The 21,931-nt window shown below is 59.5% G+C and overlaps 1 protein-coding gene across 6 annotated transcripts in view; it reads left to right on the top strand.

Moving 5' to 3' along the window:
• Positions 1–1,075: 1,075 nt before the first annotated feature.
• BAIAP2 (BAR/IMD domain containing adaptor protein 2) overlaps positions 1,076–21,931 on the top strand; it is a gene marked incomplete at its 3' end in the record, with an annotated part of 43,507 nt that continues 22,651 nt past the window's right edge. For all 6 annotated transcript variants that reach the window (XM_083804959.1, XM_083804956.1, XM_083804958.1 and 3 more), the window contains exons 1-4: positions 1,076–1,235; positions 9,869–9,944; positions 11,582–11,668; positions 21,626–21,687. In XM_083804959.1, coding sequence (XP_083661085.1) covers positions 1,164–1,235; positions 9,869–9,944; positions 11,582–11,668; positions 21,626–21,687 — 297 coding nt within the window. In that variant the 5' untranslated portion in view covers positions 1,076–1,163. The remainder of the gene's footprint in view (positions 1,236–9,868; positions 9,945–11,581; positions 11,669–21,625; positions 21,688–21,931) is intronic.

Genomic DNA, 21,931 nt, shown 5'->3' with positions numbered 1-21,931 from the left:
CAATCCGAGGGATGGGAGTGGGGCAGCTCCACAGCTGGGAGGACTGAGGGGATGCTGGAGCACCCCAGTGCTGGTGGGGCGAGGAGGGGAGAGCCCGGGGGGCAGCAGGCAGGGGCTGCCTCCCCTGCCCGGGCCAAGCCCTGCTCCAGGTTGTGCACGGACACCGTGGGCCCCGTGCCCATGACTGCCCGTGGCACTCTCCCGTCCTTTCTGGATGGCATCTGACGTCTGTCCCCATCTAACAGCAACACCGTGCAGCCACCGGCTGCTCCTCACCCGCCCGGCACCGCGCGGGCAGGAGGACGGGGTCAGCATGCAGGGCAGCGAGGGTGTGTGGCACAGCGGGGACTGCAGGGCACGGCGTGGAGTATTGCAGGGGCACAAGATATGGGATGGAGCATCAGGGGCTGTAGGATACGGAAGAGTAGGGGCTATAGGACAGGTTATGGGGTGCAGTGGGGGGTACGGATGGGGAATGGGAATAGGGAATGGGGTGGGAAAGGGGTGCGGGATGGGAATTGGGTATGGGATGGGAGTGGGTTATGGGATGGGAACAGGGAATGGGATGGGAATAGGGTGCAGGATGGGAATGGGGTATGGGACGGGAATGGGGTGCGGGATGGGAACGGGGAATGGGATGAAAATAGGGAATGGGGTACGGGATGGAAATAGGGAACGGGATGGGAATGGGGTACAGGATGGGAATGGGGAATGGGGTTACGGGATGGGAATAGGGAATGGGATGGGAATGGGGAATGGGGAATGGGATGGAAATAGGGAATGGGGTAAGGGATGGGAACGGGGTACAGGACGAGAATAGGGCATGGAATGGGAACGGGGTGTAGGATAGGAGTGCAGCGGGGCACCATGGCACACGCAGGGGGCAGGCATCAGACGGGGCACAGCACGGTGCTGCCCCCCGCCCCGGCCGCCCCCCGCCCCCCGCTCCGCACCCCGCACCCCGCACCCCGCCCGGCCCGGCTCAGCCCGGCTCAGCTCCTCCCTGCGGGCGGGCCGGGGCGGGCCGGGGCGGGCGGTGGCGGCCGGGAGCTGATAAAAGCGGCGGCCCCGCTCCGCTGCCTTGCTCTCCGCTCCGCTCCGCTCCGCACCGCCCGGCCCCGCTCCGCACCGCCCGGCCCCGCACCGCTCCGCACCGCCCGCCCATGGTGCTGCCCGGCCCGCCCGGCATGTCCCGCTCCGAGGAGGTGCACCGCCTCACCGAGAATGTCTACAAGGTGAGCCCGGCAACAGGTTTTTTCCCCACCCCCCCTCTTTTTCTTTTTCCCTTTCCCGTTTTCCTCCCCTCCTCCGCCGGGCGCGGGGGCAGAGCGGGGGCTGCTGCGGGGGCGGCTGGAGGAGGAGGAGAGGAGGAGGAGAGGAGGAGAAGGAGGAGGAGGAGGAGGAGGATGTGCCGCCGCCGCCGGGGGGGCCGAGCCGCCCCCGCTCCCCCCCGCAGCCTGCACGGAGCGCTCCGAGCTCCGCCGGGGGGGGCGCCGCTGCCCGAGCCGCTCCCGGTCCCCCGCACCCCGGGGTGCGTCGAGGTGGGAGCGGGGCCGGGGGAGGGGGGGGGGGCGAGGGGCGGCCCGGGGGGGGCAGGGAGCGGCCCCCGGCCCGGGGGGGACCCGTCCTAACCCCCCTGTCCTGGGTCACCCCGGGCCGGCACGGGCGAGCCCCGCCGGGGCGGTCCCTGGCTTTCCTCGAGCACCCAAAGCAGTTGGTGTCCTGGAGCTGCTGAATCTCCCCATCGCCCGATTTGCCCCTTTTTCCCTCCACCCCCCCCCCCCCCCGTCAGTGGCATGAGAAAAATGAAATGTTTCACGTGCCTTGCTCTCCCCTCGCGAAGGGAGAGCTTTCTGCTCTGCTGGGTGCTGTGGCCGAGCCCGGGTGAACCTTTCTGTCCTGGCGTGCGTGTGGGATGTCAGTCATTAAACCGGGAGGTTTGCGAGGTTTTCTGTGTTGTGAGGGGTCAGATCGAGTTCCTTGTGAGCGTTAAGTGAAAAAAAAACACTGACAGGAAAATTTAGCGTGAAAACCATCGAGGTAGTAAAGTTCTAAAGTCTCCTGCTGGCACCTCGGGCACAGCAGCTGTTCAAGCAGTGCTCGTGGCACCCGAACCTGGTGTGCAGCAGGGCTGCGGCTGGAGCTTTCTGCCTGGGCATCGAGCAGCACGTGGGGTTTGGGCGTCTGTGGGACTCCATTGCACCCTTTAAATGCCGCTGGTCCCCCAGTCCCTGTGCTGTTGTCACACACGGGCAGAGCCCGTCACCCCGGGGGGCTGATTTAATGGCCCCGTGCACCCAAAAGCTGCCCCCTCCTGCGCTCTTATCAGCTGGGCTGGGCGGGAGCCGCTGGAGCAGGGCGAGCACCGCGCTGTGCTTTGCACACCCATGGTGTGCTCGGGCTCCAGGGGCAGCTGCTCGGAAGGGTTTCAGCTGGTGACTCAGGTGTTGTTTGAGGGGTGTTGTCCTTGGTGATCTGCGGTGATGGCAGCTTTGTGCAGCAGGTAACAATTTCTCCAGGAGTCTGTGCGCAGTGAGCGCGCAGGGTGGCTCTCGGGCGGCTTCAAACCCACCTTGGTGTTCGCCTTGGCTGGAGGGGAGTGCTGAGAAGTTCTGCCCCAAAAACAGCTGCACTTAGCGGTGCTGGTCCCCTGAGAACCCAAGGGTGGACATTGGTCGTGCTCTTTGCTTGCCTCCCACCCTCGGCCCCATCGCTCCTGCGCTGTGCGAGCCGCGGGGCTGGGAACTTGGTGAGGAGCTCGCAGCGAGCAGCTGTGCCTGACCTGGCTGAAGGTGGTGTGGGGATGCCCTGGCTTGCTGTGCCCCAAGAGCAGGCAAAGAAACTGTGAAGGTGACAGGCTGCAGTCAGGTCGCACCTGAATCTGTTTGAGGGAGCAGCCAGGGTGCGGAGGGTGAGAGCTTGGAGCTGGAGGCAAGTCTTGTGGCTTTACCCAACAACATCCGAGCTTCTCAGCCCTGGCGACTGAAGGAAGACAGCGATGACTCTATTTGCATTTTCCTCAGTCAATGGAGGTGCCTTTTCTCTGAAGACGACGGTGCTTTTCTTGGCTTCTGGAGGAGTTGCATGGGGTACGTGCAGGAAGCAGGCGTTTGCCTCTTCCTTGGAGGACTCGCGCAGCCTCGTGGGGCGCAGCGCCAGGGCTGGTGGCTTGGGGCACCAATGGCTGCGAGCTCCTGGAGCTCTGGAAGCTTGGGAGTCTCCCAGTCCAAAACCAGCCCCCAGAGCTTCATGTCCCCATTGTCGAAGTGGTTTTTGTCCCATGCTTTTCTGGCCTTTGCTGGAGCCTGAGCACCGCCTGGGGCAAAAACGGGGCCAGGAGGAGCCAAACCGGAGGAAGGGGCCAAGGCGGAGACTGAGTGCTGCCTCCCCTGAACCAGGGCACAGAGTGAGGGTGCAGGTGGGGGTGGCAGCTCCGTGCCTCCCTTCCAGCCTCTGCCATCCTCTCACCAGCTTCCAGCCCCACTGGGGCCGCGCCGCTTCCCCTGTGGTGCCTGGAGCAGCTCTCGCAGTCGCTCCCCGTGCCCGGCACCCTCTCCCCCAGCACAGGCTTTCCTGAGGCGTTCTGCTTGGGAAGCCCATTGTAATTATTTTCCAGAACCAGTGTTCACCCTCGGAGTGACTGTGCTAATGAGATGGTGGAGGAGCTGTCAGCCGCCCCCTTGCCGATGCTGCCACTACAGGCAGCTGCCTACACATGTGTAGTAATTACAGAGGGAGACGGAGGATGCTGGCACCTCCTGCCAATGTAATCCCACCTTCCCCTGGTGCTGATTCACTTGTGTGGACCTTGCTGTAGCAGCACAGCTGCGGGGCTGGCTCCAAGGGCTCTGCAAGTACGGGGCTGGGCAAAGCTCCTCCTGTTGTAGGATCAGGCTCTGGCCACCCTCCCTTGAGCCCGGGCTGCTCCCCGTGCAGCAGCTCCCGAGCCCTGCTTCGTCCTTCGCACATCGCACAGAGCCCTCCTTTGCAGGAAGGAGGGACGATTTCTTCTTCCCCCGAAGACAAATCTGTCTCACTTACGACAGATTAGATTACTGCAGTTTACAGGCCAACCTCCATTTCATTTTAAAGCCATTCCTTTGCGTGGAAGATTGCTTTGCAATGGTGTGTGAATAGCTCTGTGCTTGGAGAAAGGCTTGCTTAAAAACACCCCAAACTCAGAGCCTCGTTGTCTCGCACAAACGCAGACACAATTTCTGATAGTCGCTTGCTCCACATCAGATGTAATAAATGTTATTGCCAGCGTAACAGCCTCTTGCCTCATTATCTCCAAGTCCAGAGGGAAGGGGAGATTCTTGCTCAAGTGAATCAGAAGGGAAATGGTGGGTGGCTTGGTGTGTTTGGCAGCGGAGGGAAAACACGCTGTGGCAGAAGATGAAAGAGCTGGCCCCAGAAGCCAGCCTGTGCCACCCCCAAATTTTGTGCGCTGCACTCTCGGGCCCTCGGAGCACTGGGTGCTTCCTGTACCCAGGCTCTGGGGCTCCGAAGTGAGCCCTGCAGCACCTGCGTGGGTGCCGTGCTGGTGGCCGGGGAGCGGGCTGTGCCGAGCTCCTGCCCAGCAGTGACTGCAGGAGGGTGCAGGGTGGAGACCGGGATCGGTGCCTCTTAGCGAGCAGGGCCCAGGGCTGTGGTGTTTTCGCAGGGACAACCCGCTTCTGCCGAGTTGCACCTCTGTAGGCGGCTTGGCCTTGCGGTGGAGCCGATTTGCAGCTTTGTGCTGATCGGGCGCTTCTGGCGGTGCGGGGCTGCCCTCGCTGCTCCTTCCCCTCCGTGCAGGCACCGCTCTGCCATGGTGTGGAGAGGGGTTCGTGAGCTCTGCTGCACCCCTCAAAACCACTGAAACATGCGGGTTACGAAGTGTTATCCAGAAGGTAGCTCACAAGTTGCCCAAGGTACCCCGAATGCTTCCCATGCCGCTCCCTGGAGCGGTGGCAGCCGCTGGCTTTGCCTTCGGTGGCTTCTTGTGCTGCGCCTGCTCCCAGCTAAGGTTTCGCAGCCCTGCTGCCCACGTTGCAGGGCGTAGGGCAGCTCGCTGCAAACATCCCCCGCGCAGGCACTGGTCTTGCAAAAGCCCTTGGCAGAGCTGAGCCCTTTGGCACAGGGGCTGTGGGAGGAGTGTCCCTGCAGCCCCCAGCTCCCGGTGGCTGTCCCGGCTCACAGCAGAGCCCTGGAGCTGGGGCCGGGTCTGCCCTGTGGTGTTCCTGCTGCTGGGATCCTGCGGGGTGCTCCCAGGGGGTGCCACGAGCCAGCGTGCTGCTGGTGCTCAGCACCCTGCAGGGCTCCAGCTCCCTCCAAGCCTGTACCCAGGCTCCAGCCCAGAAACTTGGGTGCCTTCATCCTCTGACATGGTGCCTAGGTGAAATTAAGTGGCCTAAAGCTTAAAGAAGTGTCCCTGTTCTTCCCTGAAGTCCCTTGCCCCTGAGCATCATCTCCAGTAAAGGCGGTGCTGAGCCCTGACCATGCTGTTGGGCCGTGGGGCAGGGGCTTGTGCTTGCCCTGCCCTGAAGACCACCGCTGAGCCCTTCCCGCTCGATCACAGCGAATTTGGGGAGCTCTTGGCATGGCGGCCTTGCCGCTGGCAAGGGAGCGGTGCGGAACGACAGCCGTCAGCAGCTCTAGTTGGGAAATGCTGCTGCTGTGCTGCGTGTTACGGTATCCGAGACCCCAGGGGCTCGGGATGGTGGGGGAATTCCTGGGGCAGAGCAGCGGGGTGTGTTGGAAGGCGCTGAGCATCCCTGCAGCCAGCACGGCCGGCCCCGCAGCGCCCAGAGCTGGGGCTCGTCCCACCGCCGAGCTCAGGGCAGGGCGCGCGGAGGTGGCGGCAGCAGCGGGGTTTGTTTGGACATTAAATATTAACACAGAAATAATGGAAGGCGTTCCTGAAGCAGGGCTGACCCATTTAGAAGCAAAACTTCCTCGTAGCCGAGCTGCTGGCACAGGGTGGCTGCGCTGTAAGGAGACCCCCGCGGTGCTGCCCCCTCGGAGCTCGGCACGGCCGCGGTGTCCCGCAGGGGTGCTGTGGGGTGCCTTGGAGGTGCAGGGTGGGCTTCGGGGGAGATCATGAAGCCTGTTCTTAATTTTTTTAAAAGACTTCAGGGAGGTGGTGTGAAGGTCTGCCTCCTATGCAAGGGAAACTTGATACAAAGCGAGCCAGCTCCACTTCCAGCTTGTTCTTGGGGAGCACTCTTAATTAACTTTTAATTGTGGGCTGGTTATTATGGCACTGGAACAGCAGGTGAATCCTTGCTGTAGCACAAAGTGGAGCCCACTCGGAGGGGAGAGAAGTTGAGCTTGCTTTCTGTGGACTCTTCTCCCCCCTAATTCACAGGGCTGTGTCCTGGAGACCTCGTGCTTTGCATTAGTTTCGTTTTTGGCAGCTGAAAAAAGCCGTGCCAATCCCAGAGAGCTGAGTGGTATTACCCAGGGAATTTAGCGTAGTGGAACAAAGCAAAGCCCTTTCAACCTTTAGCAGCCAGTTCTTTTTGTCTGTGTTTTTCTAAACTCTGCCCAGGCTGGCATGTGGAAGGCAAACAACTTGGGGGTGGTGCTGATGGAGCAAAATTTGAGGGAGAGTGAGATTTGCTTTCAATGCCAGAATTTTTCCAAATACCAGCTTCACTGTAGTGTCTGGCAAACCCGGCTTCACCTTCCCGGCTCACAGAAGCCGCTGCAGGAGCACACGCAGACACACACAGACTGCTCCCTGCCCTCTCCGCGTGCCTGTCCGGGGGCTGCTGGAGCACCAGTCCCCCCAGCAGGCAGCTGCGGTGCTGTGCCAGCTCTCTTGGGCACGAGAAGCGGTTGCTTGTTGAGCACAGTCCCTGATGTCAACGTGTTTATCTTCCAGTATTTGTTTCTTCCTGGCAGCTGGTAGCTTTCCAGCTTCTCTGTGTTGGGGGATATGGAGGTGTTAGTTCTGGAGCTGGCTTCCTTTCCCACCATGGCAGTGAAAATAAGGGTTGAAAAACTCTATTTTTATCTCTGGAGTGAAGAGTCCTTTATAATGCCCTCATCCTGCGGGGTTATTTATGTTGGAGTCTCGAGGCGATGTCTTAAAGGCATTCACTTTCAGCAAACTTCCTCTTAAGGGTTTCAGGGATTTTATTTGGCCAGCACAAGCCACTTCCCTCCCCTCCCCTTGATTAGCGGGATCCTTTCTGCTGCGCTCTTCCTCTTTATTTGCTGCTTCGAAATGGCTGTGTTAGTCTGTGGCTCTCGTGCCTCGGCCCCCTACCCGGGGAAGATGTGCTGAATTTTGGGAGGGCGTTTCCTCAAATCCGTGCGGCCGTGCCGTGTCCCTGCAGGTCGAGAGAGGAGCTCAGCTGCTTTCGGCCCCGAGCCCTGCTCCCTGGCGCTGCCACCTGCACCAGTGCCCTGCTGCTGAGCCCCCCGGGCTGCTCCCCGGGGATGGTGCTGGGTCCGCAGAGCCCATTCGGGTGCTGGCTCTCTGAGCTTCGTGCTTTGGGGAAGATTTGTTTACTTGGGCACTGCTGCAAAAACTGGTTTATTTATATACACATGCATGCATACATACATAAACACTCACTGCACTTAACCTAGCAAACTGTTTAAAAAATCCTCTCCCTGCAGAACTTCTGCCAATTTTCCTTCTGCACGGGCGCTGCTCAGCCTCAGGTGGCTGGGGCCGAGCTCTGCGTGGCGGTGGCACGCCGTGGCTGTGCTGGCAGCGGGGACGCGTCCGACCGAAGCCAAACGTGACGTGGGAAGGACAGAGCAGCCCTCCCCAGTGCTAATTAGCTCCTGTGCAATTGCCTCCTACAATTATGGAAAACAACTCACTACGTGGCTTGTTGCTACAGGTTCATTTTCTCCTCTCAAGCTGAGCGTGTTCGCTGAACGGCTCTGTGCTGCCCCAGAGGAGCCCTCCTGTGCTGTTGGAGGCTGCGCGGCCTGGCCCACAGCTCCAATTAGCCCTGGAGTCCTCATTAGCCTCGTGCTCGCCACGCCAGATCCCCTTGGGTTGTCTCCTGTCCCTTGCAGGGCTGTGCATCGTGGGCTCTGAGGCTTGGCAGCGTGGCTCGGGGCTGCCCTGGGGCTCTGCCCCCCGTCCCCCAGCTGTTGCTGCGTTATGTGGGGGATTTGGGATCCCCTGCGCCAGCAAACGCCAGCACTGAAGCGATGCCCCTTGGTGTGCTTGGCACGGTCTCTGGGCCGGGGCATCCCACGCAGGTTGCTGCTCACGGAAATTAAATCTGGCTGTTTTGAACCAGGGGAAGGCGACAGCTCGGCCGCCGCAGTCGATCCGTCCTGCACACAGGCACCCGCAGAAGAAAATTAAACCGCCGTACCCTGGAAAGGCCAGGCAGCAGGAACTTGGGATAAAAATGCCTCAGGCAGAAAATGAGCTTTATAGTGTTTGGCCAGCTTCAGATGAGGTGACAGATGCTTAATCAGCTTATTTGACAGAAGTGTCTGTCTGTTGCCTTCCCAGCACAGGGCACTGCCAGCAGCGGTGCGGGGCAGAGCCCCCGTCCCCCGGGCATCGCCACGTGGGGACGTGTGGGCAGCTGCCCACGGGATGGGGCAGGGATGTGGGGCTGGACCCAGGGTTGCTGCAGGCTGGTCTGGAGGGCGCAGTGAGCACGGAGGCGTTGCTGCCTTTTCCCCAGCCCAGCTGGGAGAGTCAGAGCTTTGTTGTAGAGAGGCTGTCGGTGCTGGGAGTCGCTTTGGCAGGAGAGGGTCAGTCGCTGCTGTGACAAACGTACAAAGAGCTGTTCTTGTGTGTGATCCGATTAGTCCTTCTCTGCCTCATGGTTAAATAAGGATCTTAAAGGGAGGGAGGAGGGAAAGCCCAGCAGACTGTCTCTGGTGTGCTGTGTTCCCGTGTCTGCATTTCTGGGCAGCTGGAAAGTGACACCAAGTGCTCGGCCACCGGGGTGCAATTCCTCCCATGGAGCTTTAGCCACAGCTGGCACCAGCTTGCTGGGGATGGTACGCTGCTTGCAGCTGCGTTGGCTTAGCGGTTGCTTTGGATGCTGCCCTCCAGCCCCTCCTGCTTGTCCGTGGTGGACCAGGCTGGTGCTGCCGTGCTGGTCCCAGGAAGGGGCCGTCACCAGCGGTCACCTCGCAGAGCGCCGCTTGGCCTGAGGGCTGTTGGCTGCCCTCTCAGCCAGTTATGGTCATTTACGCCACGTTATGGCCGCTTTTTGCCATATCTGATAACGTTCTGGTCTGAAGCAATTATCTCCTATGTTGTGTGAGGCCGGAGGTCCCAGCTGCTCTCCGACCAGCGCGCTGCGGAGCCGCATTGCCGTGTGCCGTCCGCCCCGCGGGGTTCAAAACCTGGATGTGGCCCTCCCTGGCAGAGCTGCGGGATGGAGGGAGGGTGCTCGGGCTGTCTGCCCACCCCCTGCTGTGCCTGGGCTCTGCCCCTGGTATCAGCGGTCCCTGCTGGAGCCTGCCTGGGGAAGCTGCTCCAGGGGTGGCTGCGCTCAGCAGACTGCGGCGGTGCCCGCAGTGGGGCTGGGCGAGGGATGGCTCGGGTTGTTCCCGGCTGTGTTCAAGAGTTGTCGTGTCAGATTTAGCGTTAGGCTACTTCTGTGCGTTGTCCATTCAGTTACCCACAATGGAAATTACCCCAAGTTACCCCACTTGCCCTTCTGGGCCATTAGGGCCGCTGGTTTGGAGCAAGGCAGGTAGGACGTGGCTGTGCCGGAGGCTTCGGTGTGCAACCAGCGCGCTCAGGGTGTCGGGAGGTTTGTGCTGCGTTACAGGGGGCTTTGCTCTGTTACTGCCTTCACGAGCACGGAGCCGGCCGTTCGGCGTGAGCCCTGAGCTGCCCCCAGCTCCTGTCACCTCTGCTAACGTCTGCTGTCCTCTCTTCCAGACAATCATGGAGCAGTTCAATCCCAGCCTCAGGAATTTCATTTCCATGGGGAAGACCTATGAAAAAGCCTTAGCAAGTAAGTGAAGCCACACTGCTGGTGTGATTATTGCTGAAATGCTGGAGGGTGCAAGCCCTGTGCAGGGTCACACATTTTTGAATCGTTAGAATTATTTAAGTTTTATTTAAGTGTCGCTTAAATATTCACATTGTCCAGAACAATACATTGGAAAAGAAATAAAAAAAAATTGGTGGCAGCTCTCAACTGGGAATATAGGGTTCCATTGGGAGCCACCAGAGAAGAGTAGATTTAACTGAGCGAACTGTGAATCGATGAAAACCAAAACCCAACTGTTTTGAACTGATGACTTTGGATGCCCAGCTCTGCAGCAGCTCTGTGCAGAGCTAGCTTGCTTTGCCTCTGCTCGCTTCAGAAAATTGCACTGCGTGTCTCCTGGATTTTATTTTTTAAATTGGTTCGGTGAAGATGCCTTCAAGGGAGGAGGTTGTCATAATCTTAACTCAGTAGAAAAAATGTTTGTCTGATGTTCTTAAAGGGTGGTGCTTGAAACACGACCTCTGGGAAGGATCTGAGCGTTCCTGCCTCGTGCCTGGAGCGTGTCTTGTTCCCCGCAGCCAGGCCGGGCTCCTGGATGTTTCCGCGGGGGGTCTCGTGGATGCAGGCCCCCTTGGCATCCCTCCGAGCTGTGCTGCCTCCCTGCCCCTTCCCAGCGGTGTTTTTGGAGCCGAGGGGGGTGAAGTGACTGTGGTGGGGGTGCTGTGCTCCTGGGGCACCGTGGGCTGGCACTGCACAGCCCCTAATGATGCTAACGAAGTGAGGCTCGTGCCTTGGGCATGCTGCTGCCACTCAGTCCCCTGCTCAACCTCCAGGCTGGTGCAGGCACTGGGGAAAAGCAGCCGTGGGGGGCAGAGGCTGGCACTCAGAACCTGACTCGTATCTGTTCTGAAATATTACACTGGTGCATGGTGTAACCGCCTGGCTGGCACAGCCTGCTTACAACGTGCCGGGTTTGTCACAGTTTGGAGCTGGGCACGCTGTTACCTCAGTGCGGTGTGGAGAACCGGTGTGATCATTCAGCTCCTGTTTTTCTCACGTCCCTGCTCTGGATGTGCTTTGAAGCCAAGATCTTCCTGTAATCTTTAAATCTTTGTGTCTGGTCATCCTTTATTTGGGATCCTGGAGCTTGTGGGGGCATCTGAAGGAAGCGCACTGATCAGCGAACGATGCTGGAAGAGCTTCGGTGCATGATCCGGTGGCATTGAGCTGGAGCTGTACAACATGTTCTCGTGATTAGAGGAAACCCCCTGCTTATCTGATTAAAGTGAAGTGTGTAGCTGGAATGTCAACAAACAAGACTGAACTCTAATGAATGTCTGTGATAGTCAATTATTCCACAGTGCTTTTTCTGAGCAGCGCTAAGCAGGCTGATGGTTACGCTGGAATGAAAACCACCTAGGTCTTGCACGTACCTTTTTTTATTCCTAAATAGCTCTGTAATCTTGCTGTGCCAGCTTTCTTCCTTGGTGTGTTCTTTCTTCGCTAATTTTGCCTGTTTGTTGTCTCGCCCCTCCCCGTGGGGTTAAGCCCTTTGAAGTAAGAGCTTTTTTGTTTTAGTGTCTAGCACCTATTCAGTGCCATGGAAGTTATAATAGCCATGAAAGAGACTATAACCTGCCTCTTCTTGATGCTCTTAGGTATGACATACGCAGCAAAAGGATACTTTGATGCTCTGGTTAAGATGGGAGAGCTGGCCAGCGAAAGCCAAGGATCCAAGGAACTGGGTAAGTCGCCCGCTCACGGCTCGACGGAGTCAGCCCAGGGCAGGCTGAAAGCGGCGGGGATGGGACCAGCTCTGTGCTGATGGGGATAAGGAGCTGGGTATGGGGCTGATCCTCCTGGTGTAAATGGTGGTTGTGCCTCTATTCACTGTTAATGTAGCTTAAAAAAAAATCCTGCTAATCTTAGTCTCTGGGTTCTGAGAAGTCAGCTGCTTGTGGTGCTGGCAGAGGGGAAGTGTTTGTGCAGAGATGTTCTGCTGGTGCTTTTGTCTTGGTTCAGAGCGGCCCTGGCTCCCCTAGAAGCCTCTGGGGTCTTTGGTCCTGCGAAAGAGCAGGAGGTGGGGATGCCTGGGGACACACAGGTTGGGCGTGCTGAAGCAGGGATCCTGGCAGCATCGTGGCATGTGGGAGCTGCGGTCATACCCAGCACCCTGCTGAGCACAGCAGAGCCAGTGCAAGGGCTGCTCGTGCCCTGTCCGCTGTGTCCCAGCGCGGTGCCACTGGTGACATGCCTGGGCTCATGTCCGAGCTGTGATGTGCTGAGTCCCGCTGCTCTGTGCCCGTTTTCCCCTTCTTGCATTTGCTCTTCGGGGAGCTGCTGTTCCCAGGGCTCTGCCGCAGCTCGTGTTCCCCCTCTGCGGTGCGCAGGCTCCCCTGGGGGTGCTGTGCTCTGTGCCCAGGCTCCCTGTGCAGCCCCAGCTGCGCTCCCACCTGCCACATCGCTGGCCAGATGCTGCACAAGTTGTGCTCGTTACCGTCGTCTGAGGCAGTCAGTTGGCAAGGAGGCTGAGCTGAGGTGGCTGTGAAGGCTCCCCGGGGTGCTGAGCAGCCCCCAGCAGGGCTGGCGTTGGGCTCGCGGTGCTGTGCGGTGCCAGAGCCACGGCCGGATCCAGCTCTGGCTCTGCTGCGCGCGGCTCGTTGGCGTAGTCTGGGTTTTTATGGAGAAGCACGAAGTGTCTATGGAAACCAGCTTTATCGCTCGGACTAAAGCTGCCTATAGCAATCTGTTTCTGTTTAATAAATAAAGCGAGAGCCCTGCCGGCGATGCGTGCAGCAGGCGATGCTGAAGGCTGTGCAGACCTCGTTCAAGGGCTTCCTCTGCCGCTGCTCGCGAGGCTTTCACTGCCTCTTTGGGGCCGCAAGCCGCGGTGGCTTTGTCATCCTGGAAGTGAAAGTCTGGGGAAGGTTCCCCAGAGCGGTTCAGCCGCGCGGGCGGGAGCTGGGGCCACAAACCCGGCTTCCCCTTCGGAGCAGCTGCAGGCTTCGCTCGCCCTGGCATGGCCCCTGGTGGCCCTGCTTCCCAGGGGAACGCAGCCTGAGAGCAGGCTTTGCAAGGGTTCTCCCGGTGTGCGCTTGGTACGTGACCTGGATATTTTGGGGTTGGTTTCAAATGCTCGCAGGTGACTGCGCCTCCCATCCGTGGTGTGCGGTGCGGGGGCTCGGCGGTGGAAGGGGATTTCTGGCAGCTCCTGTTAGCCCCGACCTGTAGCCAGTGGCTGCTCCTCGGCCCTCCTGCTGCGGTGATCTTGCTGATATTTATTGTGGCAGCTGCTCTGTGCAGAAGAAAGTGGAGATAAAATTTCTGGCTGTGGTTCCCTGGAGCTGATAAGAGGCAGGGACGCCACCCCATCCCAATGGGATGTGCGAACGGGCTGAGGAATGCTTCAGCCTGGGCTGTGCTTGCTGCACCAGCCAAAGGTAGGCAGTTCCTGGGAACACCTTTAGCTTATCAGCCCTCTGCTGTGACTGCTGATAGTGCTGGAAGCGAGCCCTGGGGTCTGGGTTGTTTCATGCCTTACCAAAGGCTGTAGCAAATGGGGCTGTTTGTAATGACCGCCCGCATTCATGCCGTGGGCCTGAGCTGATCCCGTTGTGGGTGGATTTCTCCCCAAATGGCAGCACAGGGGATGCTGCTCCAAGATGTCCGGCAGTGGCTCCAAGGAGGAGGACTGGGGATTTGTTTCCTCCTTAACGCTCTTTCCTGAGCATGGGCATTTTTCTGATGCCATTTCTGGGACAAAGCATCAATAGAAAGTAGAATACTGCAGATCCTTTCTGAAAGGTGATGAAAGGCAGCATCTGTCCCAGGTCCCGATGCCTGCCCTGGCTCTGCACCCTCCATGACCAGGGTTGGGGCTGACCCTGCCGTGGCCCCTCCAGCCCAGCTCAATGCTGTAGCAGCACGTGCGGCTCCGAGGAGCTTGTTCTTTAAGCTGGGCACTGGAAAATCACCCACGGGTGGTCCCTGCCTCAGCAAATGCGCTGGGTGTCCGGCACAGGGCAGCCCGCTGGCTGGTTCTGCTTGGCGTTTGCTTTATTTAAAAGCAAATTCCTCCGACTGCAGTGATGCCGCACGCTTACCTTGCTGCAAGCTTTCAGCAGCCTCCCCAGCGCCTGCCAGACCGCTGCCTGCAGCTCGGTTCTGTGCTCACCAGCTGCTTAGCGCTTCACATGTTTCATAAATTCCCCACCAGATTTTCGGAACAGTGTGTAGACGGGATAATCTCACGCAGTAACGGGAAACCTAGCAATAATGAAGCACTTGAGTTGTAATCGGCTCTGTGCCCTGGGTTTTTGGGTGCAGGCGTCTGGTGGGGCTGTAGTGCTGGCAGCCCCACTGCGGGGTTTGGGACGTTCAGAGTCTGGTTTTCTTCAGAGCTAAGGTGATGTCCCGGCTGGGTACGGCATGCAGCTTCCCACGGGCCCTGCACAGCAGCAGGGTGCCCCAAACCAGCTGCTTGAGGCAGCTCCGTGCTGGCTGAGCTGTCCTGTGCCGCCCTGGGAAGCGGCGATGCTGGGGGTTCGGGTGCTGAGCTGGCCTGGGCTGTGTTTTTTATCTCGGGGCTATCAAATGGGTCAACAAAAAAAAACAAGCTCCCAACACTTTAGAAAACATTTGCACTTCGTACTCGTCTGATGACGGTGATGCTCCAGGTCTGTGCTGTGCCTCCCTTGTCACCGGGTTCAGCAGCACCCATCTGCTCCCTGCTCCATCCTCATGGAGGAGCTCAGGGTGGCCGGGGGGGCTCGTGGTGCTGGCAGGTCCTGGGGCTGGGCTGGGTCCTGGCACTGCTGGAAGCTTGGCAGGGATGGATGGATGGAGCCGCCTGCCTTGATCCAGCTTCTGGTACTTTGAGGGTTAGACCCAGGCCCGCAGCCCCTCAGAGGGGCTCCTTGTGCTGTTCGTTGTGTTGTCGGAGGCTGAGGAGGCTTCTGGGGAGCTGAGAAGCTGGAGGCAGTTAACGCTGCCTGTCTGATCAGTGGAAATTTGCTCTGGGCTTGATCTGGGAAGCTCCTAAGGAGCCTGAGTCTGCCCCCAAAGTGCTTGGGTGACTTTGGCCCTTGTGCCACTGCTGCCAGCAGAAGTGCAGCACTGAAGTCACTTGGATGCTGCTCAAAGTGCTTCTTCCAGGGGCTGAACAGCACCTGCAGAGAGCTCCTTCAGGCTGGGGGAGGATTTCGTTTTGGGGCTGCTTTTTCTCCAAGGTCCCCTTGGATCAGAGACTGAGTAAAGCCCGGCGCCACGCAAGGGGAAGGAATGCAGTAATTAGTTTTCCATTGTTCAGCTGCAGCGAGCCTCCCCTAGATAATGGGCCTCTGCCCGGTTTGCCCGATAAAATCGTATCCCGTGGCACCTCTGTGCTCCAGTCCTCTGCTGCAGAGCTACCCAGTGCCAGTCGAGGAGGACACCAGGCTCCAAGAGTGGTGCACGGCTTACGGACCTGGGGTGCTGGACCTGCCTCTTGCAGGCACCCTGTGCCCCAGGAGGGGCTCCGTGGCCCCAGTGGGGGCAGCCCAGAGGTGCTGCTGGTGCAGGTGGGAGCAGCCTGGTGGGACACCCCGGGCTGTCCAGGCACGTCCCAGCTCCTGTTCTCGCTGCGGTGCTGCAGCCTGACCCCAGCTCTCGGTGGCCTTGGCGCGGTGCGGAGGCTTTGTGCTGTTCTCAATCCTCTGGGGAGGTTTATTAATCTGTTAATTGGATTTGCAGCTGTTTTGGGTAGGAGCTTCCTGCAGCAGATATAGATCCCGCAAGTGCCAAAGGTCATCGTAGCAGCAAAGTGTTTCATACGTGAGCCGAAGAGGCCGTGATGTGCTGGAGCAGGCTGGTGGTGGCCGTGGTGCTCGGTGCCTGCTCGTACCCGTGAGAGCAGAGCCTGGGAAACCAGCGCTGCTCCCAGGACATCTCCCCCTGCCATCAGCAGCTTGTGGTGTCCCTGCAAAGTGCCCCTGGGTGGGAGAGCAGTGGGAATCCCGTGGCATCATCCTTCTGAGGTTGGACTTAATGATGCGCTTCAGCAGGTAACAATTTGGCACTGCCAGAAGGACGGGTGCTCTGGAGCCGGGTGCTCCCGCCTGCAATTCTGTTGAAGGCCTCATTTGCCGGAGAAATTGTTCCTGAAATTCAGGACTCTGCCTCCGAGGCTGTTCTTAGCCTTCCCAGGTTGATGCAAGTGCTCCTGGAAAATGGAGCTTGCAGTTTGTGCTCAAGTAAGGGAGGTGCACGTCTTTGCCACAGCAGCCTGTGTCTGGCTGAAGCCCATTCCCCCAGAACAGGCGTTTCCTGGGGATGTCAGTGACACCTCCTGGGGGGGTGCCACCTGCCTGCGCCCCCACTGCTCAGCCCCACAAGGACAAGGCTCCCCAGTGCTGTGTGGTCCTCCCAGAGGTGGGGTGGCCACAAGCCACGTCCAGGCGCTGGCCTCTGCAGTCCAGCAGCAGCAGAGCTGCGAGATCGTGAGTTTTAGGCAGGGGCGCATCCTCCATCTGGAGATGGGGATGTGAGGAGCAGCGCCTTGGTGGCACTTCACATCCTGCTTTACTTTCTGAACATCTGGTGGTGCAGAAAATGAAAGAATTGGACTGGTGTCGGTGAAAGAGGAGGCGCTGAGCAGTGGAGCTCAGCAGAAGTGGATCTTTGCTGTGCCGGGCTGCGCCCTGCTATGCCCACAGCCTGCCACCAGACTAGGGGAGGCCGATCTGCACCCGAGCCATGCACCGGGTGGTTCCATTGCTTGCCCAGACCTGGGTCCTGGAGGTGCTGGGTGTTCATGGGGGTCCGTGCTCTCCTGTGCCCATTTCCTGCTGGAAATGTGCCCTGCACCTCTCTTGAGTCAGGGTGTCTGGGGAAGCCTCTGCCTCTTTCTTTACCTCATCTCAAAAAAAAAAAAAGTCTTAAGCTTTGCCAAGATGGGTTGAAACGCAGGCTGGAAACAGAACTGATCATTATAATGCTGATGAGTTGCTAATATAACATCAACAAATCCTGTGTGATCCTTTTGGGCTGCGATAAATAAATGAAACCTTTTTGAAGAGGAAATAGATGAATCAGTGGGGAGAAGCTGATTGTTTTCCCATACTTGTATCCTTCCCACTGTACATGCACAAATCTTCCTCCACGTTGCCTTGCAATTTAATGTCAGAGCTGATAAAGTCAGGTTCTGGAGCCTTCTTGTCTGAATCAGGGGTTCAGCTGAGAAGTGCTTTTCTCAGTGGCTTAAGGGCTTGTCTGTGGCTTGTGCAGCATCTCATGAGCTCAAATCAAGACGCATTAATATCAGGGAAGAAATAAGATCGTGGAAGCTTTCAGCAGCACACTCCTGCCGTAAATCTGGCTGGATGAGACTTTCAGCAGATCTCTGCGAGCCGCTGGAGCTGTTGCCAGGCTGTGCCTTTTGAGGACAGGTTGGGAAGCATCCGCACGCCAGCTCGGGTGCCGAACTCTGACTGTGGGAGCCCAGGGAGCCAGCCAGGCTCGGTGGTGGGAAACCCGCCCGGGGATGCGTGAAACTGGGCAGCACCGTGGAGGGAACTGGGGTGGGTTTTGCTCTGCCAGGTTCGTAGCAGCACCCTGAAACGATGCTCCTTTCAGAATGGGCACAGACTGACACCTCCCCTTAAATAACTGTTGGAGCCTTGTCCATGGCACACCTTTGGCTGTATGGTTCAGGAGGCAGCACTCGGACAGCTTGCCCTGTTAACTCCCTTCCCTTTTCCCATTTAACAAACTAATTCTCCTTTCTGCCTGCTTGGCTATTTCCATCCCAATGCTGTCACTCTGCCTGGTCCTCCTTAAAGCAGGGGAGGAAGAGCGGTGGGGCTGGGCCCCTGGGCTCCTTGGTTTTGCTTTCCTCTTTGCTCTGGGCTTTTCCTCCCTTTTTGCTCTGTTTGGGAGCCCCTGGAGCGAGAGATCCCGGTGCGGAGTGGTGCTGAGGGGGTCGCGTCCTCTGCGCTCGAGGCGTGAGGAGCGGTGCTCAGCGCTCTTTGCTCTGCCGAGCATCCCCGCTGCGTGCTGCTGGGGCGCTGCCTGGGCAGCTCCTGCATTGTTTGGTGCTTTTATTGAAAACGGCCTGCATGGAGCTCGAAGAGGAAGAGGCTCCCTAGGCTCAGGGCTCAGAAACGGCGCTGCCAGCCGGCTCCTACTGCTCTGCCTTCTGGCCGGGCAGCTGGCTCCTGCAGGGCTTGCGGTGCCCGATTGCAATCTGAGGGATGTGGAACAACCTGTTCTGCTGTTCCTCGCTGGGTGTGGTGGGGAAGGGCCCACAATAGCCCCTATAGTTCTGCGAGAATGATACTGTGAGTCAGACAGATGTAAATAGCAGCTCCCTTTGCCTCCTCAGCCTTCTCGCCCCTGTGCGTGCTCTGCAGCCGTGGCGGTCCCTGCAGGGAGCTGTGCCCAGCCTGGCACGGGCGAAGCCCTCGCGCTGCCCTCCTGCAGTCCCGTTGGGACTTTGCCTGTGACCTTGGGTGAAGCACTTACTTTGGGTTTCTTGACTCGTAGGATGTGTGTTTTGGCACAGAGCTAGCCCGGTGCTCGCGCTCTGTGTGATTCGCAGTGTGACCCACGCCATTTCCCTGTCTGTGGCCTGCTCCACGGCTGTAATTACAGTGTTTAAGCTGCAAACAGCCCTTGTGCATGGTGCTGGCAGCTCGTGGCGTGGGAGGGAGCTCCCGGTGTGGCCCCGTGCTGCCGACACCGCCGCGAGCACCTTGTACCGTGTACCACTGGTGCAGTGCTGCAGATCCTATTCTGAGCCAGGGCTTGAAATATTCAGGCTTCCCAGCCGCGGCTGTATCTCTTAGTCACAGTTTAACTTCTTCCCTGATGCCAAGCTGCGTTAGTCCAAGTGGTGTCAGGGCGAAGCGTCGGTTCGTGCCTCACAAGGTCCGTACCCTTCCTGCAGCGGTGAGGCAGCTCGTGGTGCGAAGGCAGCAGGGTGGCAGAGGTGCTGGGTGTGCCTTCGCACAGCACCAAAGGTGGCTGAAATCCCACTGCCCTGCGTGGGCTCCCGGCTACGGAGGCTGCCATGGGAAACCTGGGGCTGGTTTCTTCGGGACTGGCTGCCCTGTCTCCTCCTGGGGAGGAACCTCAGAGGAAGCCCTTGTGACTCGACGCCGGGCAGGCGTCCAGCAGCCTTCCTGCAACGGAGCCTGGGCGCAGCACGGAGCTCGCCTGGAGCTGCTGCAGGCACCGGGCTGGTCCCGCTGCACCTCCAGCAAATTGGGATGGGAGCAGGGCTGCGGGCTGGGTCCGTGCTGCTGCCTGCTCCCCGTGGGGACGTGCCGGCGGGGCGCTGGGTGCCCTCGGTGTCACACTCAGCACCATGGGTGCTCCTTCCCAGCCTGCCCCCAGCCCTCGAGGCTTCCTGACGCCTGAGCTGGGAAAACAGCAGCGCTGACCCCAGTGCTTGGGAGCACGCCGGGGTGGACCCGGGGCAGCTCGAAGCGGGGCATGCCGTGCCGCCGTGGCTGGGAACAGCTCTGCCCCTGCCCGGTTTGATGTGGGGTGGGTTTCAGCCTGGGCTGAAACTCCCCGTACTCTCACTGCGATAACAGCCAAAGGGGGTGGTGGAGGAGAAAGTATCAGCAGAGATGGTTATCTGTGTCCTGGGAGGCGTCCCAGCCACCTCCCCTGCTGCCGGGAGCCGGCTGCTTTACCCCAGGCGGGGAGCGCAGGGGGCAGAGCCGCAGAGTGCTGGTGCTGCTGCACCTCGCTGCTGGGTCTGGTGGCGCGTGCGTGATTTCTGAGCACCCCGGGCCCTGCTCTGGGAGTGTTCCTTGCACAGCACTGATGGCCAGAGCTCTCCGCCAGCCCTCACCTGGCCCTTTCTGCTGCCCAACTTGGTCAGCTGGGGCTCTGCTTTGGTCAGATGGGAAGGGAAAAGGAGAGGGGATGGCTCGAGCTTTGGAAATAAGGCCACCGATGCACCGATATCCTCTTGGAAAAGGAACCTCGACCCAGCTCCACCATTACGTCATTCTTCTTGCCCTCCTTGTAGTGGGAATTTGTGCACTTCCCATGATTGAGCAGCCGCAGCCCAACCGGAGAGCAATTTCCTGGAGGTCTCGTAGTGGTGACCTTTTGCCCAGGCCTTCCCATTCATGCGTGGAGCTATTCATCCCAGATGTGCGTAATTGCCAGAGCCGCTGCCAGCTCCGCCTCAGCGCTGTGGGCTGCTTTGCTTTGTTCAGCACCTTGCAAAGAGGCCGTAAAAGCTAACTGCCTGCCCGCTGCTGCGCGGATCTCGGTGCCCGGCTCCCCAGTGTGGGAGCGGAGCGGGCTGGTCACCTTGCTCTGTGCATCGCTGCTCCCCGCGGGGCCGAGCAGGGGACGGCTGCTCCACTTCCTGCCCCCTGACTGGCTGAGCACCTTCAGCCCTCGGAGACAAATTTTCCACCTTTCAAAGCACGGAGCCCGCAGCAGAGGGGCTGGCGCCCGCCCAGGACTCAATGGGCTCGGATTTTAATGTTTGCAGAGAGTTTTGAGACACGCTGTGCGGGTGCAAAGTACGAATTGCTTTGGCCCCAGGAGCAAAGGAACGCTGGACCAGGCTGTCCCCAGTTACCCAGCACTGTTGACACTGCTGGAGCACAGCCTGCGTGCCCGAGCACGTGGGGCTCGCTGCTGGGGACGGGGTGACCCGGTGGCAGGCTGGGGCTGGCCCAGTACGCGCCAGCCGTTTTTGTGCCCCAGAGTCTCATGCTGCCGGTGCAGGAGCTCTGGGTGCTCCTCACCCCCAGCCGCTTCTGGGTGGCAGCACCATGGGTCTGAGGCAGGCGCAGCTCTGGCAGATCGCGGCTTTAAACTCTCAAATCGCTCCCTGGAAGCTGCCTGCGAAGCCCCAGCCGCTGTGCTGGGGGTTTGGGCTTCCAAGCTTGGCTTTTACAGACAGCTGACGGCACTTGGCTCTCCCTAAAAGCCGAGAAGGAGCCGCTGCTTTTAGCTGAGCAGTAGCCCTGGCTCCTCTCCTAAAGACGCTCCGTGGGGCCGCCGTCTGGCTCCAGCCGCCGCAGGGTTTTGCTGAGGCAGGATGTGGCCCTTCCTGTCCGGGAAAAGAATCGCGGGAGCACAGCTTGATGGTCTTGCATTTGAAAAGAAAAATTAAAGGAAGAGTGAAAGCAGAGCTGGGGTCCCTCTGCCAGGACAGCCCTTCCTCCTGCAGCCCCGGCTGCTCCGTTCCCAGCCTGGGGACGGGGGTGGCAGGGCAGGGACCGGTGCTGGGCTCACAGCCCTGCGCGCTGTAGCCCAGCCACTGGGGCTGAACGGATCCAGGGGCATCGAGGCAAATGCCCCAGGGTGTAGGTCTGCCTGCAGCGGGCTATGGTGAGCTGGGCTCATAACAGGACTGGATGGTGACCCCGGTGGGGATGCGGAGTTTTGTGTCCTCCCATCTCAGGGCCAGGGGCTGCCAGAGCCGTGGCTGGGGTGTGATGGCGTGTTCGGGCCAGGCTGCTGCACGTTCTCCTTCCTTTTCCCCAGTGCTACAGGAGGCAAACGTTTGTCCAAGTGTCTGAAATGTCTGATCACCTTTGTCTGGAAGGTGGGCACCAGGGGTATCCCGTGCGCTCCTGGAGCCCCACAGTCTGGCTGCAGACCCCTTCCCACCAGTGGGGTGCCCCCAGACCCGGGGTGTCCCCCCCTGCTCAGCACCTCAAGCCCCCTCCCACGTCTTGTCTTTCCAGGAGACGTGCTCTTCCAGATGGCAGAAGTCCACCGGCAGATCCAGAACCAGCTGGAGGAGATGGTGAGCACGCGTTGGTGCTGCAGCACGGGGGCTGCTCCTCAGCCTGGGCTGAGCAACCCCCCCCCAGCTCCTCCGAGCCCCCAGATCTGATCTCAGCCAGCCCCACGTGGATCTGCTCGGGCACAGAGTTCGCTCGTGTCAAAGCCAAGCTGCTGGCGTTGCGGCTGAGCAGTGTCCTGCCGGGTCCCTCTGTCCATCCCTCAGTGCCAGCAGCATCCCCTCCAGCCCCAGACCCCTCCTGCTG

This window comes from Anser anser (genome assembly GCF_964211835.1).
Source record: "Anser anser genome assembly, chromosome: 19".
Lineage (NCBI taxonomy): Eukaryota > Metazoa > Chordata > Aves > Anseriformes > Anatidae > Anser > Anser anser.
The sequence above is the reverse complement of the archived record's forward strand: the minus strand, read 5'-3'. Positions and strand labels throughout refer to the sequence as shown.